At 39.2% G+C, this 18768-nt stretch overlaps 1 protein-coding gene across 1 annotated transcript in view; it reads left to right on the top strand.

Annotated features, from left to right (window-relative positions):
• LOC140233755 (uncharacterized) overlaps positions 1-18768 on the top strand; it is a 75581-nt gene that overhangs the window by 14444 nt on the left and 42369 nt on the right. Inside the window, exons 5-6 of the mRNA XM_072313855.1 lie at positions 3108-3254; positions 9647-9835. Coding sequence (XP_072169956.1) covers positions 3108-3254; positions 9647-9835 — 336 coding nt within the window. The remainder of the gene's footprint in view (positions 1-3107; positions 3255-9646; positions 9836-18768) is intronic.

Raw genomic sequence — 18768 nt, 5'->3', positions numbered from 1 at the left:
AGAAAATTCCCTTCCAAGATTCATCACTTATTCCATTGATTCTGGTCTTTTTAACCCATTGATTACTGTAGAAGTGGAAATTTTCGCGGTGTTGAAATTTTTGCGCATTTCGCGCAGCCAGAATCTAGCGCAAAAATAAAAGCACGCGAACATATTTGCTTGCCATATGTTCCAGTAGCTGATGTCTTGATTCTGCGGAATTAAAAACACGCAAAACTCTTCTTACCTGGCCAAGCGAAATATTAGTTGCACAAAAATATCCACTTTTACAGTACCAGCAGTAGCTGATTTTGCTATTTAAGACACATTTCCCATAGATACCTGCCTGAGTATACAAGTGTACCATATAACTAAGGACTAGTCTTCAGCGGGTTAAGCTTGTTCTTAGGGTAAACAGGGAATGGAAGTTGCATCTTTAATTCAGTGACATTTATTGAAGATGAGTTACCCATAGAAACTGTTACTTTGAGACTCACAAAACCTGACCTGTTTGATTAATTATTATATCTCTCATTGGAACTGCATTGTATAGACCGTATTCATGTAATATTAATTTTTTGCGTGGGGGGCTGGGGACTTCATTATGCCGCTAATACTTTCACTGCAGATTTGATAAAAAGAGTGCTCCGAAAAAGAGATGGGGGCCGTAAAAGTTTTCTTGTACAGCAACTTGTCAGTTCATATCGCAGAATATTGCATAGATGTTGCCCGAAGTGGATTAGACATGTTCTGAATAATGCAGAATTGTTGATTTGTATATGGAGAACATCATAAAATGATTAGTACAGTATCATGCTAATTAACTATTATTTATTTTATGGTGTATTCTAAAACTTCGGTCTCATCGGAAAGATTTGAGTGTGGCGATACTTTTCGCTTTATACCAATTTCATCTGGAATGTTTTCATATTTATTTGGCAGAATCTGAAAAACATTGAGGCTGGTATGTAGGAACCACGCAGCTTAGATTTTTCAAACTGGAAACGACGCATTTAAATGTCCGTTGGCAGAGAACTATTTTGGGAGGTATTGAAATTTTCTTGTCATGTTGATCAATGAATGGGGAAACAAACAAGCATATAAACACAAAAACAAAAACAGACACAGCATCCATTGTAAGTACAGTGCATGATCAGAATGAAAGGGTACTATATGGCGAAGGTGCATCAAAGTTGTATGATGTATAAATACAAGATACATTGTATCATATATTTATTTTAATAGCCACTGCTAACTTCGTCCCCAGTGGAGTAGAGCGAGAGCCCAATGGAATGTGAAGACACCACGTGAATGACTAAAGTTCAAGTGTTTGAGCAAATAGCAACTGTTTAGCTAGTCAGACGACTTTTAACCTGTGATGTTCAAAAAAAGCTAAGCTCTGTCATAAGATGCATGGTCTTTTGCAATGTTTGTGCAAATACACTGGGAAATTCATCACAAGATGCTTTGCAAAATACTGAGGTACATGTATTTCATGCAGTATTTTGCAATGTGACTGCAAATAAACTGTGAAATACATCGTGAGATACCGTGGTGTTTAAGGATGGGAATTCAAACTTTGCACAAAGTATTTATGAGAGATTTGAGTATGTGTGAAGGGTGTCATAAAATACCGCTGATCATACATTGCAGTGTAAATTCTCATGTGATGGCACAACACTTTCACTCCTCTCCCTGTAGGATATATTGCACATGTGCAGTGCTTACCACTCAGAAATACCATGGTATTTTGTGAATGAGAATAGTTTCAAATGAATTACCATGATATCTATTTGGTGGTACTTTGCAAAGTGAATGGAGCCAACATACATCAATGTAAAAACAACTGGTATTAACACCAGAATAATAACTCAAATGTGAATGCACCTATTGTGTGGTGACTTACTGTGTGCTCTGTGTAATCCATCAAAACGCACCTGTCAGGTAGATCTGGAACTCCCAGCTGTACAAGTTGTATGAAAGTCCTGTAGTGTTTTCTTGACTTGTCAATCAACCCTTCGCAGAACCAGATCAAGACAATTCAAATTTTCTTACCAATTAGAAATGCCTGTTTCATGCTTATTGTCAAATGAGATTTCATTTCTCTTGCCTCAATTTTTGTGTTGAGTTTCAGCTTTTTCAGATTGGCAGGAGAACTTATGATGTAAACTCATACATGTAGAAATGTGATTTGCTTTAACAAACACACATTTCCCATACTGTACGGGCTGAAATTTTCACGTACAGATATTTTTGCGAATTGCTACTTGGAGGACATTTTCGCGTGTTGTTTAAATTTCGCGGTTGCAAGGGTCTAACTGAACTTAGTTATTTGCGCATTGTTATTTTCGCATGTTGTTATTTTTGTGGTTCAAAGGCGATTCGCGGAATTCGCGAAAATAAAACCACCGCGAAAATTTCAGTTCGTACAGTATTATACAGGGTGCATATACACATGGTCATGGAATCCAGTGAAGTGGTCTAGCCTCATAGGTATCCAACTGGACCCCATAGAAGACCAGCTTGAATATGGGCTGTCCAGCCATCTTGTCAAATGGAAATTCAAAGAAATGAACAAACTTGTCAGAATATTGCATGAGCATATACCGGAGCACTGTAAATGTCATTAATTTTCATGTGACAACTTTTTTATGCTGAGGGGCTCAAAAACATTTCCGCATGTGTTGTGAATTCGCACTACGCAATTTTGAACCCATTCAAAATGTTCAGAGACAACAACAAAACAAAGTAAAACAAAGCGATCGTAATAAAGTGTGGGTCCCACACTTATTAGAATCGCCCTATTTTGGATATCTCAGCCATTTCAAAACCAATTTTCATCAAATAAATGTTGAATTCTTCATGGAATTACATGCTCTTTCATATTTCATAATTTAAGGTTTCTTATTATTTCACCAAAAAATGTTAGAAACCTGAAATTAGGTCTCAACCAAAACTATACGATCCCTTTAATGAAGTTTCTTGGTTTCATTTTCCATGTCCACATAGGGCAGCTATAGGTTACTTCAGTAAAAGGGTGTTAGGTTGTATGATAGGTTGAGAAGTGGTAAATATTCTAATCTCATTTATTTGTACTATCTCTCCCTTTGTTCTGGATGACTCCCCAGGTCTTCTTCGGATCCATTCTGGTCAGCAACCTGACGGCGCTGATCGGGAACAACTTGCCCCATGAGTATGAGAGGCTCATTGGGACAGTCATTCTGCTGGCAAAGGAGACTTTTCTTGCCCCACCTGCCCCTGGGGATGAGGCCAGTGTGAGTAACGCGTCACTTTGTCTGATAATTTCGCATCAAAATGACCTGGAAATTATACATTGTATATTCCTGGCATCTGATGATAATTTTTAAAAAATCCATTTTAAACGTACAAATATTAAAGATGTCTTTTTTTTTTTCTGGTGTGTAGCAATATTTACTGCACAAAACAATTTTACTCAAATTCTGGTTGGAAGTATTTCCAACAGTTACATTGTAGAACTTATTTCTCCCAAATGAGGAAGTAAAACCTGCCCTTAGAATTATGCAGTGTGATACCATATATAATCATAGATAAGATATATTCAGGGCTCGACCTTAGCGGGAGCCCGGGGACCATTGGCTCCCCAGAATCGCTACGGGCTCCCCAGAAATGTATGAAAAAAGCCCGGCTGGCTCCTTAAGTTTTTTTGCCGTATAGCCACACGTTTCAAGACAGAATCATAGTTTATGTACACAATCACACTATTGACGTTCGAGCGCGAGCGGCCCCGGCGTGCGCAGCGAGCCCTGACGCTCGAAGTTATTATCCCTGCAATTGCAATATAGACTACACACTGAACATATTTCATTCTCCAGCCGGCCCACGTTGCCCGCATGTGTGTGTTTCTTTGTGTACCCGACGTGTGTGTGTTCCTATCTTCTATTATAGAATACTAGTAGTGTGCGCACTAGCTTGCAATTCGCTGCTTGCGTACTGTGTACGCCGAATAGACCTTCGCGCGCCTGAATCCCTGTCGCTTACGGACCGTGGATGTTTACATCGATCGCCGTGGTATCCCCATGTGTGGCCGGCTGGGGAGCGTGAGTATAGTAGCTTAGCTATCACACACTGTAGCCAGCTGCCACTATAAACAGTACCCGATTTCGTTTTGAGTCGGGGTAGAAGCACTCCGTTGTGCAATGTCTGCTTCTTTTTCTCTTCTTCTTCCGCTTTTCCCTTGCCTCCCAAGTACGAAATGATTTTTAGAATGTTGTGTGTGTGTTTTGTAACGTTATTGCATCATTTTTCTGCAAGGAAGAGGCGAGTTTCTGTTCGTGTATTGATGAGCACTGCAGTAAATGTGCAGGTGAAAAGCGTTCGAACTTTCTTTCCCGAGTATCGTGGAAACTCGATGTATTTCTAATGTTAGGCCTATTAAAGGAGATCTCATATAACAGAATACTTATAACAAACTATTTTCCGGTCAAAATGAATTAATTTCCTTTGTTTTGTATCATTTATTGACGATCCCAAGGATCTCGTCGCAATACAGAGTTTCCAATGTGTATTAATTTTCGCGTAGCTTTCGGTGCTGCAAACTTTTGCTAGGGCCTAATCCAACTACTAAACTTATCGTTCTATTTCTGTCGTTTCTCACACCTCGTTTGGTACGATTTCTTCCATTTTATATCGCTTTATCCGTTCCCTTTATACTTTGAAATATTTAAACAATTCTTTCAAGTGTCTCGCACTTATTTTCGTAACAGCGATTTCTCCGCTTTGCTGCAATACTTTTTCGAATCGAAGCGACGTGTGTTGTCTTTTCTAAATATTTGTGTTGTTGGGAGGTGATGATACTTTGTATTTGTTATTTATTTTCCTCGGTTTTTATCTCGAGGGACTGTGCGTGTTTCTTAATGTTGATAGGAAAAGGCTAAAATGATCTGAGTGATGTCTGATGGTGATGATGAAAACTACGCTGGTATAAAAAGACGGCTTACTGCAAATGCTGAGTGTACTTGCCGTTCGTTTTATTTCACTTTCCCTCTTATTCTTTTTCCCCCTTACTCTTCTTTCCCCTCCAAAGAATGATAAAAAAAAAGAAATTACATACACCTCACAACAAAAAGATCCACGATCTACCAACCTTCGTAAAGTTAAATCTAAATGTTCAATATCAGCACAGAATATTCAAGGAGAAAGCATGTCATGAATTACAGTAAATTAGAGCGAAGAGATTGTGAAATACTGAATACGTGCGCGCAGTCTCTTCGGCTCGAAGAAACTTGACACCCACCCCGCTCCCCTTGTGGAAATTTCCACAAAAGCAGGTGCCCCAACCAGGTGCGTGCCAGACGAAAGAATGCGCGCGCTGGAATAAACAGCGTGTAAATATCTTGAAAATATCGATCTCGAGAAGAACCAGCTCAGTTGAATTAAAGGAATCATTGCAAAGATACCGTGATTCTACAATTTTATACCCTGTCTTTTGGTGCATAGCAGGAAACATCAGTCGAATATGGTGTACTTAATCGAATATCTTATGTTCCCTGAACAATAAAAAAAGAATCGATTAATCAGTCAATTAAAAAGGCAATCACAGAAATACTTAAAAGGTCTCGTATGCCCAGACAAATTCACTATGAAGTAGGTCCAATGAGATGCAGTCATCACATGGTTAGACAGCAAAATCATGACAATTAATTTCAGTTCATGCTCATCACAACTGCTTATTACTTTTCAAAGTTTTGGCTATCAACATTCGTTCGTAGGTGTTTTTTTTTTTTGTATGTTTTTCCTCGTGAAAGACGTAATGACTTCTTCGTATCGAATGTAAACTGCATGTTAAATACCGTAAACAAGCCATCAGCTCAGCTATGGCACATTCGATCCATCGAACTTGCAGTAACCTCTTAGGCAGGAGCACATGGCGCATTCCTTTAAACTTGAAAGTACAACCACGTGTTTGCTCAGTGGCGCAACCACACACAGCGCGGCATTTTGCGATCATCGTTATAGCAGACTTTCCGATTCCAGTCAGGGTAAAAGAAATTGGAATACCGGTACTTTCGGAAAATACTGATGTTTAAAATCCAGTCAAATTAAAAAGCTTGAAAACAGCGCATGATTATGTTTTATAGTAAACAATAGTTGGAAACACCGAACAGAGTTTTGCATTCACTCACACAGAAGCTTTCTTGAGAAGATGAAAGCATCCCCCTTCCCTGCTAGATAGTGGAAGCTTCCATAACCAGCCCAGCAAGTTTCTGGATGTACATACATGCACTTGTAGTCTTGTACACATGCATTGAGAGAAAGCAATCAATCACCGCTGAACATTGCGTAGTTTGGATTCTTTATCGTGCTAGTGACCAGCTCGATACTTCGGCATGTGTCGTAATGTTATGTTAAAGAGCTTGTAGGCCTTTTAAGTCGACAAGTTTAATTCAAAATGGCAAAAATGAGGGAGGTGGAAAAAATACAGCTTCTGGTGGAAAATACGGATTTTGGAGCTACTGAGTACGGATTTGTGCTTCCAAAGGTTGGCAGCTCTACTGATCAATCAACATGTGGCGTTACATAATTGTTTCTAACCCACACCTTGCAGCTAAAAAAAGAAGAACCGAGAAAGAAAGACAATAATTATGAACAGACCAGGGTAAGAAATTACACAAGGGAATGGGAGAGGGACCACACAAAACACCTACACACACACACGCAGGTGCACGGCAGGCACAGGCACACACACACACACACACAACGCACACACACACACACTGTGACTGTGCTAAAACCCGTTAGATACGGTACTAAAGGCCCGGTCCCACTGCACTTACGGATGCAAAGAGGATGTAAAGCATACAAAAAATCTTGCCATCCGTTGGAAAACGCTACGAATCCGCTGTGTACCCATCGCATACGTGTTTCATCCGCTCTATCCATCGAGCATCCGTCCACTGTGATTTCATCCGCGCAAAAAGTTTTAAGCTGCTTAAAACTTTTAGAACGGATGAACTTTCCGCTGTGTACGATGTAAATCCGCGACATACGAGCAGCAAACGTTGTATGTCCGTGCGGCATCCCTTAAACGTCCGCTGCATCCTCTCTGCATCCTCTGGGCATCCTCGCAACTCACATCCGCTGCAGCTAAAAACGGAAAGAGGGAGGAAAGATATGGTACGTGGAACGTCTTTACATCGTTAATAGCACGTTAATAGAAAGGATGTAAGCGTATGCATCTCGTATATAAAGCATTTCGAAAGCATCCCCTCTACATCCGCTCTGCATCCGCTCTGCATCCACTCTGCATCCGCTTTTTCTGCTATGCGTCCGTTTCGCAATTATCTCCGGTAACCCCTTCGGAGCTGTCATCCCCTTCCATCCGCTTTCATCCGCTAGACTTCCGATGAACATCCGTTTAATATCCCGCTACATACTACCCACGTCCGTTCTATTTCCGTTCTGTTACCGCCAATTTTCGCCAATTTTGTCAATTTCTGGAGCGGATGAAAGCGGATGAAGCCATCCCCGAAATTTTGCTCGTCCGCTGTGTCCTTTCTGCATACGCTTTATGTCCGTCGGCCAGTGGGACCGGGCCTTAAGAACCAGGTATCTCCGGCTTGTGTCTGGAGAAATGCATGTTATATCTAAACGAAATCTTCTCCACCAGGTTAATACATGTACATGTAATAGACCTCTACTGCTGATTGTGACTGAGGGAAACGTGGCTCTCTAAAACTCAATTTGGCTCCCTAAAAAGGTCCCTGAGGAGCCCGGCTGGCTTCCTAGAAAAAAAGTTAAGGTCGAGCCCTGTATATTGATACTTCTATAAAGATTGACAGCTGCAATGCCTGAAGATATGTGCTATATATCATCAGTCTGTGTATACAATAAGTAGTGACTTGTGATATTGTAATTGCCGTTTTATTCAGTAAATGTTTGACACAGATATAGTATCCTTTATCGACATAATTATCCAGGAGGATTTTTTTTTTTTTTTTTGTCATTCAGCCTACAAATGTCAAGTTTTAATGATAAAAGACTTTTATGTTTGGCTGCCTTTATGAATCAAATCATATTGTAACATCCTTAAAAGTATAGCTACGTTGATTTATTACATGTAATGTTTTGACACAATAATAACCTATATTTATGCCATATATTGACATGATTAATTAGAAATGAGTCCTTTTTTGTTCATTAATCTCACAAAAGTCAAGGGACAATGAGTATTAAAGGTCCAGTTTACCTTTTGGGAGCAGTGATTTCAAAAATTTTCAAGATATCATATTTGATGCATATGTGTAGGTCTGTTGTATCATAAAACATCCTACCATATGAAATATTTGCAACAAAACCTAAAATATAAGGAGATATCAGGGTTTTTCTCAATAAACCGTAACTGTATACGGTTTAGTCTGGGAAATTTTTTATTATAACTATTGTTCACATTTTGTGTATTTAACAACACTAAACATCGATTATACGGATTCAAATTTTGACAGTGGTTGTTTCTATCCCTAACTCACATTTTAGAACTATTTTATAGCACTAATGCTTTCATCTGCAAATGGTAAATTATGCCTTTAAAAGTCTCTTTCACTGGTTGACCGCTGCCCTATGTGAATGTAATCATATTATGGCATACAGTTTACTGAGTGCACAGCAGGCACCCATTCAGAGTCCCAAGCGTACCCAATACGTGTAGCTCAGTACACCATTGCTAGGCAATTACCATCCGTCGTTCATACTGGCATTGTACCTTGTGGCAATGTTGTGTAAGTCATTCGTGTGCCACTGTCATGATACAAACATTGTACAATGAGTGCATTACTCAGAAAAATCCAGGAATTAGGCCAGTTTGTTTGCCCAGATACTGTGCCAACTGTTTCTGATAACAGCATTTGTGCATGAGCAACATGAATATATGAATTGATATATAATATATTCATATATTTCACGTATTACTATGTATTATATATATATGTGTGGTGGTAGATGTACGTCATTCAATATCAGATATTCTCACTCTCACTCTCTCTCTTTTTTTTCATGCTTTCTATTTGTCTGTTCTGCTGTGTGTGTCTCTGTCTTTTTCTGTCCGTTTGTCTCTTCATCTCTTCATCTTATTCTCACTTTCTACTCATACAGTATTTATCTCTAGACAGAGCTACAGAATTTATCTACGGTCAAAGTGAAAATTTTCTTAGGGTGAAAATTTTTGTGCATTTCACGTGACTAGGAACCAGCGCAAAAATAAAAACACTCAAATATTTTTTCATGTCATGAGCTTCACTAATAGATATCTTGATTCGGTAGAATCAAAAACACACAAAATTCATCTCACCCAGCCGAGTGCAAAAAATTACTCACTCGAAATTAACCACTGTTACAGTGTCTTTCTTTATGAATGCAGACCAAGGAAATGATGGTGAAGGAAGCAATCGGTATTCATTTGAAAAAAATGAGGAAAAGGTATATTTGAATATTTGTTAATTTGTTAATCTGAACATTTAACCGGAAATTTAACTGCTACCGAGTATCATGTTTTGTATTATATTTGTTTTGTACATTTGAACATTCAAGTGGAACCCAGAGCCTTGAATGAAAAAAAAAACAACAAACAATTTTTGGGGGAAATGTATGTATGTGCATGTCCATTTAGAAATGTGAATGTTTTTGTCAACAGTCATCATACATGAAGTCGTGGAACAGCCTGAGTCACCTGGCTGAAAGGGCGTGCTTTGCATTGCAGCTCTCCTGCGCCCTCTCCAGCGCCCCTTCTGACACGTGGGACAGCCCCACGCTGACCAAGGTCACCCTTCTGGAGGGCCAACGTCCAGTGGCACCCCGCTTTTGCTGCAGCCAACCTAGAGAGGTACGTTGACCCACGGAGAATCCCATCATCTCTGCTCTAGATCTGTGTCGGGTCTGAACGTGACTCCAATTGCAGATGCTATGCAGCATACTGTAAAACGCGTAATGTTTACATTTCGCAAGAGCCAAGATTCGTGAAATCAAAATGCATGTGAAAATTCTTGTCTACACTATATGCATTGAATGTTAGAGGCAACTCTCAAAAATTTCATGCTGCGAATAAGGCCGTCAGCTCCCATTCGCAAAAATTTCATCCCGCGAAAGCATCGTGTTTTACAGTAATAAGACATGTTATGAGGGTCTCCTGTGCCACAGTAAAGCATGATGTGACAAAGCTGAACATACCTAATTAGAAACATTGTATGAAGTGCATTAAAAATGTGATGTATCACTATATTATTGTTGAATAGGACCCCGTTTACAGTGCGAGGCCGGGCTCGGCCGCGGCTCGGCCGCGGCCGAGACCGGCCTCAATTGCGCGGCCGAGCCTCGCAATTTTGTCCGTTTACACTGCTGGGCTCGGCCGCGCTTTTGATTCAAACCTTTCAATATTTTGTCGTAGTGGCGCTCTGCTTGTAAACAAATGCAATTTGGTACTGTCTGGTTTTCAGACCCTTTGCCAAATGAATTCCGTGACGACGAAGTCGCCGTTCGGGCAAAGGCCTTTGCCGAAGGAAAGAATCCTTTGCAGGACAAAACCACCTTAAACTATACTAGTTTTCGACGTTGAGGGGGTTAATATCCTGAATAGCGAAAGAAACATGCAGAGGGTTTGGAAGCCAGACTAAAATTGGCCGCGCAATTGGCCGCGCATTTGGCCCAGTTTGCGTTTACACCAAGAAAAGGCCGGGCTCGGCCGCGGCCGAGACCACCTCCAGAGCGAGGCCAAATGCGAGGCCAATTTTGGCCTCGCATTTGGCCTTTTGCGCGTTTACACTGAAGCGGGGCTTGGCACGGCCGCGGCCGAGCCGCGGCCGAGCCTCGCACTGTAAACGGGGTCTCACTCCTACATTCTGGTCCTTAATTGATCATAATGCAATCACATGAATAATGCAGCAATGATCACATTATTATATTGCAAGCAGTGATGTCATGTCAGGCAGGTGTTATTCCAAAATTTGACTGGCTGCAAAGGGGCTAGCTTGAATGATTTGTATAATGTAGACCATAATCGTTATAATAAAACAAATATTTCCTTTTCTATTGTATTTGTCTACAGATCCCTCTCGAAAACAGTACTTGATTACTGACGGGCCACCCTGTTTAAATAAAATGAAATAAATATATGTAAATAAATATTTGCACGACGTGCAGTGCACACAAATGTGCTCCACTATTGCAGTGCACACAAATGTGCTCCACTATTCAAAACCTCCGTAAGCTGTAGTGATATGCAAGGCTTGACAGTTCAGAGATGTTTTCAGACACTGGGGTATGTGAACCAGTATTTATAGTGATGCTACGTATAATAATAATATCTCATGGTCTTAATTATTTGGGATATTAGAAAATACAGCCCTCAGTAGGGCCACAAATTCTGTGGTTTCCAATTCTATACTACTCTAGGCAATAAAATGTAATTTAGGTAAATTCCCCTGTAATAAAACTAACTGTTGACTACAGATAGATACTAGAAAAGATTGGATGAGGGCTGGTCATACAGAAGAGGACAGTTGCTCGAAAGCTACACAACTCCATATTACACAGTATAATCTGATTGAGGTAAATTCCCCTTTAACCAATCTAATTGATTGGGTTATCTAGAGAAGATTGGATCAGGGCTAGTCATTATACGGAAGGAGGTAATTGCTCGAAAGCTATTCCACATTACGCAGTACATGCCTGAGTGAGGTGATCCCCTGTTTCAAAACCAAACTAATTGATTTGGTTGTAGAGATCAAGATTGGATCGTGGCTTGTCATGCTGAGATGATACTCTCTCGAAAGCTCTGACCTTTTTTGACACATCATGGGAAGAAATTGTGTGGAAAAGACTCTTATTCCATGGAATGTGGAAGACAGATTGAGGGGAGGAAAACCAGTAAAAACTTGTATTAGAAATAAACATTGAGGAGAAATGCACAGGAATTGATTTGCTTTGCTGCATCCAACCAGGAAAGAGATAGGGAAGGTTGGTTGGCATGTAAACTCACCCATGTCAAAGAAGTGCATATTTGTGTCAACAGAAATGAAATGCCCCCCTCCCCCCAAAAAGAAAAGATATATGGAAAAAATCTGATTGTATCAGCTCATCATCATGCATTTTGAAACAACCCACCAACTTTTCAAAGGTATTAAACCGTAATGCCCTACGGCCAACTTGATAAATGTCTTCTGTTTGAGATATAAACTTCATGGCAACTTCCTCACTCCGCCGTCTGACCTGTCATGAATGCAAAGAAATTCATCTCTACCGTCTCCCACGAGGTTGCATTGTGTGGTGTCTCATGCAAAACGTGACATTTTGGGCTTTTTTTGCTCTGTTAACGATCCCAACATTTATAAAAAAAAAGAAAAGAAGAACAGTCTACTCTAAAACGCTTTCATCAGCTGCACCCCACCCCCTATGCCTTATGGATGGCAAGCCCTGCCCTTTTAAAAGACAAATCTACTCGGTAAATTCAGGTTAATTTGATCATGCTTCACAAATCTCTTTAATGAGAGCACATGTGAGTGAAATGCAGTGCATCTCGATACAGACAATAATGGATATGCAGCGGAGAGACTTTTAAAGGTCCTGTTTACCTTTGGGAGTCGTGATTTTAAAAAATGTTCAAGATATCACATTTGATGCATATGTGTAGGTCTGTTGTATTACAAACATCCTACCATATGTATATACAATTTTTGCAATAAAGCTTAAAATGTAAGGAGATATCAATATTTTTCTCATTAAACCGTATTCAAACTGTAGACGATTTAGTCTGGAAACATTTTTATTTAACAATACTTATCGATTATATGGATTCAAATTTTTACAGTGGTTGTTTCTTTCACTAACTCACATTTAAGAACTATTTTAAAGCACTAATGCTGGGCTTTTGTTTTTCTGCAAATGAAATGGTAAATTATGCCTTTAAGCAGGGAGCAGGTTTGCTGATCAACGTGGAGCCTGCATGTAGCACATCTTTGGGAGGATGCTTTAGATCGTTGTGAAGATTCTTTTTAACCAAAGGAGACCTCTGGATGATTTTCAGATTTTTACATTTGAACAACTAAAAATTAGTTATATACTGAGCATAGAGTTTCAGGATTTATAATGATTTGGATGAAGAATAAGAATGTTTTCAAGATTTGTAACAAATTGCAGTGAACAAGGGTGATGACATGGCAGAGTCACAATAATAACGCATGAATTGGGGCTCAAGGAAGCTGAACAAAAGAAGAAGGCATGCATAGATTATACAGATGAACTTGCAAGCAAGCGGTATTGTAATGGAATTACACTGATATATTTCTGAAATATGTGAGCCTCTATGTCATCATCCTTGTTCATTGTAATTTGTTTAAGGTTTTTCAAAGTATTGTGTCTCTGCTCAAGAACCACAATAAATTCCACAAATCTACACATGGAGCTGTTGATTTTTATACCGGTAGTGCACTGTACATGATGTGAAATTATGAAAATCGTCTCGAATGCCCCTTTATCTTCAGGACTTCATTCCTATATCTTGGCATGGAGATTTTCGAACGACGATGAGTGGATGCAGAATCACATGAAAAAGAAGGGTCATGCGTGTGCCTGTATGCGAAAGACATTATGATGAAACCCAAGATACCACTGTAATATACTGTAAAACGAGTTATACTTGTATGTGTGCGGCATTAAATTTGTCTCAAATTGGAGTAGACGGCCTTTTTTCCGGCCTGAAATTTTCGCAAAATGCCACTGGCATTCAATGCATATGTTGTAGAAAAGAACTTTTGCCTGAATTTTTGATTTTGCAAATCTTGACTCTCACTAAATTTGTGAAATTAGCATGCACATGAATATTCCTACATATTTATTTATTCATACAGTAATCACTACATTGCACTGAGAATCGTAACAAAAAATTGCTTGAGACTGACTTCTTGTGCACTCTCATGAACTTCCCGTCATGGAAGATAACCCAAATTATAGGAAAAAAAGTGCTTATTTTATGAGACAGGTGTCATGATTACCACTTTTTTCAGATTTGGTATCAAATTATAGTACATAATCGATGCTGTACAGTAGCACTGGCATGACCTTAAGAAGTGTAGGCATCACATTAATTGATAGGTTTTTATAAATCCCCTCTGAATCAAGAGCTCAAAATGCCATGAAGACCTATACTCTGTGTACAGAGAATGCTTGTGGTTATGTTACAGAGCAAAGGGAAAAAAAGCAAAAGAAAACAAAACAAAAACAAAAAGAAACAATTATTTGTAGGCCGTATATTAAAAAAAAACAGATCTATTACAATTTTTATGCACATTGCACAGACATTCACTCTCTGGTATCTGAACAGAAGCAGTTATTCATGGGACACTCTAAACAACATTTCGTGTACACTGTATGAAGCATAATAAGTACACCCTCCTGTCGCCGACTCGAGGAAAATGTCATCCATATTGTCACTACAAGTAGCACCCTCCCAAAAACATAAATATGACATAGGCTGTCTATATAAAGCATTATACTCAGTTTTCTGCCTACTAACAGACTATAGTGGCAATTAATAACAACAAATTTGCACTCCAAGTGACGAGATGATCACCATTGTGCGAACGAGGGTGTCGCAATCAGCAATTCATCATGCGAGATTGCCGTTTATCCCTTTGCGAATGGATGAAATCTGGAATCCCCATCAATATGATGGAACACATCACACCCTGGGGCGATTAGAATGAGCATCCATCAACCTGTAAACTCCACCATACCACTCTCATTGCCTTGATGGCAGCAGGTACCGTAGCCCCAATACGGATTGGCAAATAGCTCATTTGTGAAAGTGTTTTGAAACATGTTTTCATGCAAATTGAACGATACTTTCTTGAGGCGGAGACAGAGTCGGCAAATAGCTCATTTGTGAAAGTGTTTTGAAACATGTTTTCATGTGAGTTGAACAATAAATATGTTCTTGAGTCCCCAGACAGGCAGCTTGAATCATGTTATTTCCAAACACGTATCTCATATTACATCTGACCGATTGCTATCAGCCGGTGTTTTCTAAAGAGTTCTGCATAATTATGGGTGTACACTGTGTTGCTGTATCCTTGGTTTGACCCTTGATACATGTAGGTATATTAACCCTATAAAGCCCAAGCTATTTTGACCCCTTCCAGGCCCAAGGGGGGGCACATTGTGCCCCCCCTATATAACTTCTTTATTATATGATGTATGACCGTCATATTTGGCACATGGGTAGAGCAACTCATACTCTACATGACCCAACATTTGAAATTTCTCAAGGTCATCCACTGAGGGCGCTATTTACCAAAATATACAGAAATACATAGGAATTACGCTAAAATCATGTATTTTTATTTTTATTTTTTATCCCCAGTATATATGGTTTTATTTCATATCAATCATTTTCATATTTACCAAAAAGGAAAAGCAAGTCAACCTTCACTATTTGTTATGGTTGAAATTTCTCAAGGTCAACATGTGGGGGCTACTCGTTACAATATAAAGAAATATATGAAACCTATGATGTATTGCTTGGAATGGGTACATATATTGGTATCACATTTCATATTTCCAAAATATTGAAATTTTGAGTTTGCAGATTGATAATATGATAATAAATGATATTACAGGCAAAGCTTGTGTGAAGATAACACAAAATAAAAGGGTAGTCTTTGGAAAATGCTGTATTTTCAATTATTTCTATTATATCTATTGTTTGATGCCTATGTCATATAAAAATAAAGGAAATAATAAGAAGACCATTTCAGGGGAATTCACAACCATAATTACTTCACATTTTTGTCCTTCAGCAAATTACAGCCAAGAAAACCCCCATTTCATCCATTATTATATTGTTAAGTGAAATTGGAACAGAAAATCATTCAAAATCTGACTGACATGGTTGTCAGTTTACGGTTGCCATGGTAACCAGCAATATCGGACATAGCTAAATTATACATCAAAATGTTCGCAATAAGATTTTAGGAAAAGTCACCAAATTTGGTTGAAATCGAGTAAAGGGTGTAGGAGTGGCAAACGAAAATGTGGTAGGGGGGCACAATGTGCCCCCCCTTGGGCTTTATAGGGTTAAATCATGATTTAGGAGATGGAGATGTGCATATTTTTACTTTTCTAGCATAACAAAAAGAGCACTTGACTTGCCTCTTTTAGAAAGCAGGGGAAATAATCTTAACATATGGCAGTAATAAAAGTCAAGGGAATTACTGCTTTTAATTTAAAAAAAAGAAGAAGAAATGCTTTGATTTCTTTTAAACAATTTTCCTTTTTTCATTTTTCATGCATGACATCACAAACTGTAGTAGCTTTCTCATCCAGTGATGGCTGCTTCAAAATTTGAAAAGTTCATATTATACGCACGAACAGATTGTCCAGTTTTCCTGAAACTTTCACTGATGTGTTCTTGTAATATTGCTGGATTCAATCAATTGCCATGCGTAGTTGGGTTTCATTCCCCTTTAAGCCTGTAGTCGTGAAGTTACTAGTAAAAAGATGTAACATCCCCTCCCCTCCCCTCCCCTCCCCTCCCCTCCCCTCCCCTCCCCTCCCCTCCCCTCCCCTCCCCTCCCAGTCTCATCTGTTACCATGCCAACAAGTGCTCCTGTGTGTGTGTGTGTGTGTGTGTGTGTGTGTTTCTTTCTCTCTCACTGTCTTTCTCTCTTGATTGATGAGGGAATCTTTCATCTCAACTGGCATACCTGCTCTAGGGCAGCTATCCAGGCTACCAGTGATATGAGGAGGATGAGAGATTTATTTCAATCCCTGGCAATGGCATGGAATCAGAAGATGAGGGGGGGGGGGGGGGGAGAGGGGTGGGGGAAGCTGTGGCTGTGTCAAAAGTTTGGCTTTGGGGGAATGGGCTGCCATTGTAAATTGCAAAACACCAAAGGCGTTGGAGCGCAGACGATGTGGTCCAGGTAGAGAGAACTTGATGATAATTGAGAGGCCATCGTAAATTACAAAACATCAAACATGAGTTTGGCTCAGTTTGAAATGAAAAGCCCTTTGAAAAAAAATCACAGAGTACTACTGAGATGCAGAGAGAGTAATATATGAGGCTCATTTCCTGCACAGACTTTCTGATAATTGATTTGACGCATCTACAAAGTGCAGAATTCATTTGTGCAAGTGATGTACAGTAATGGTTGAAAAAGATTCAATTTTGTGGAATGAAAAATTAAACAAATGAGATAAAGTTTCATGAGGCATGTGTGGCATTTGCTATTCCAGTGCTAAATGCAGTGTAATGGTGGTGAGAGTTTGAGTAAAGTTTTTTTCAGTGACAAAATGAGTATCAGCCTTGTCATAGTGAGGTTGATTAACATTCTCCTTGAGCCTTTCTTGTGTTGTGGAATTTTGGCAAATTCAGATCATAGGAGCAGGAACAAATATTTGAAGAGTTCATATTTTTTATTAAATGTCTTTTTAGTGTCAAAATTAGTATCAGCCTCGTTATAGTGAGGTTGATTAGCTTTCTTCTTGAACCTTTCTTGTGTAGTGGAATTTTGGCAAATTCAGATCATAGGAGCAGGAACAAATATTTGAAGAGTTCATATTTTTCATTAAATGTCTTTTTACTATTGTCAAAATTAGTATCAGTCTTGTCATAGCGAGGTTGATTAGCCTTCTACTCAAACCTTTCTTCGGTAGTGAAATTTTGGAAAAGACAAATCTTAGGAACAGGGACAAATATTTGAAGAGTTCATATTTTTTATTAAATGTCTTTTTGGTGACAAAATTAGTATCAGTTTTGTTAGAGGAGGTTTATTGTCCCCGCCGAACGAGTTTGAGCATGGGACTATGAAACGGGCTCCGTACGTGTGTGTGTCTATGTGTCCGTCCGTCCGTCCATCCGTCTGTCTGTGTGTGCGTCCGTGTGTGATCAAAATGTTCAATTTGCTACTTCTCTGTCATTTATGAGCCAATTTTGATTCTGTTTGCTTTATATGATAGTACTACATGGGAGCTTTGAAACTTCTACACAGAATTTCATTTGTGACCTTTGACCTTGACCTTTGACCTATATTGTATATTTTGCTTCAAAATGCTACTCCATTTCTAACCCGATTTCGATTCCGTTTGCTTTATGTGATGGCACTAGGTGAGGGCTTCAAAACTTCTACACAGAATTTTGACCTTTGACTTCTTTCACCTTTGACATTGATTTTTGACCTGTATTGTACATTGGCTACAAAATGCTACTCCTTCGCCATTTCTAACCCGATTTCAATTCCGTTTGCTTTATGTGATGGCACTAGGTGAGGGCTTCAAAACTTTTACACAGAATTTTGACCTTTGACTTCTTTCACCTTTGACCTTGATTTTTGACCTGTATTGTACATTTTGCTGCAAAATGCTACTTCTTCGCCATTTCTAACCCGATTTCGATTCCGTTTGCTTTATGTGATGGCACTAGGTGAGGGCTCAAAACTTCTGCACAGAATTTTGACCTTTGACTTCTTTGACCTTTGACTTTGATTTTTGACCTGTATTGTACATTTTGCTACAAAATGCTACTCCTTCGCCATTTCTAACCTGATTTTGATTCCGTTTGCTTTATGTGATGGCACTAGGTGAGGGCTTCAAAACTTCTACACAGAATTTTGACCTTTGACTTCTTTGACCTTTGACCTTGATTTTTGACCTGTATTGTACATTGGCTACAAAATGCTACTTCCGGCGGGGACATATATTACGCGCCGCGTAATTTCTACTTTTCCTTGTTAACTTTGGTTTGATTGATTTTATTTTATTGTTCCA

This window comes from Diadema setosum, chromosome 10 (genome assembly GCF_964275005.1).
Source record: "Diadema setosum chromosome 10, eeDiaSeto1, whole genome shotgun sequence".
Classification (NCBI taxonomy): domain Eukaryota; kingdom Metazoa; phylum Echinodermata; class Echinoidea; order Diadematoida; family Diadematidae; genus Diadema; species Diadema setosum.
The sequence above is the reverse complement of the archived record's forward strand: the minus strand, read 5'-3'. Positions and strand labels throughout refer to the sequence as shown.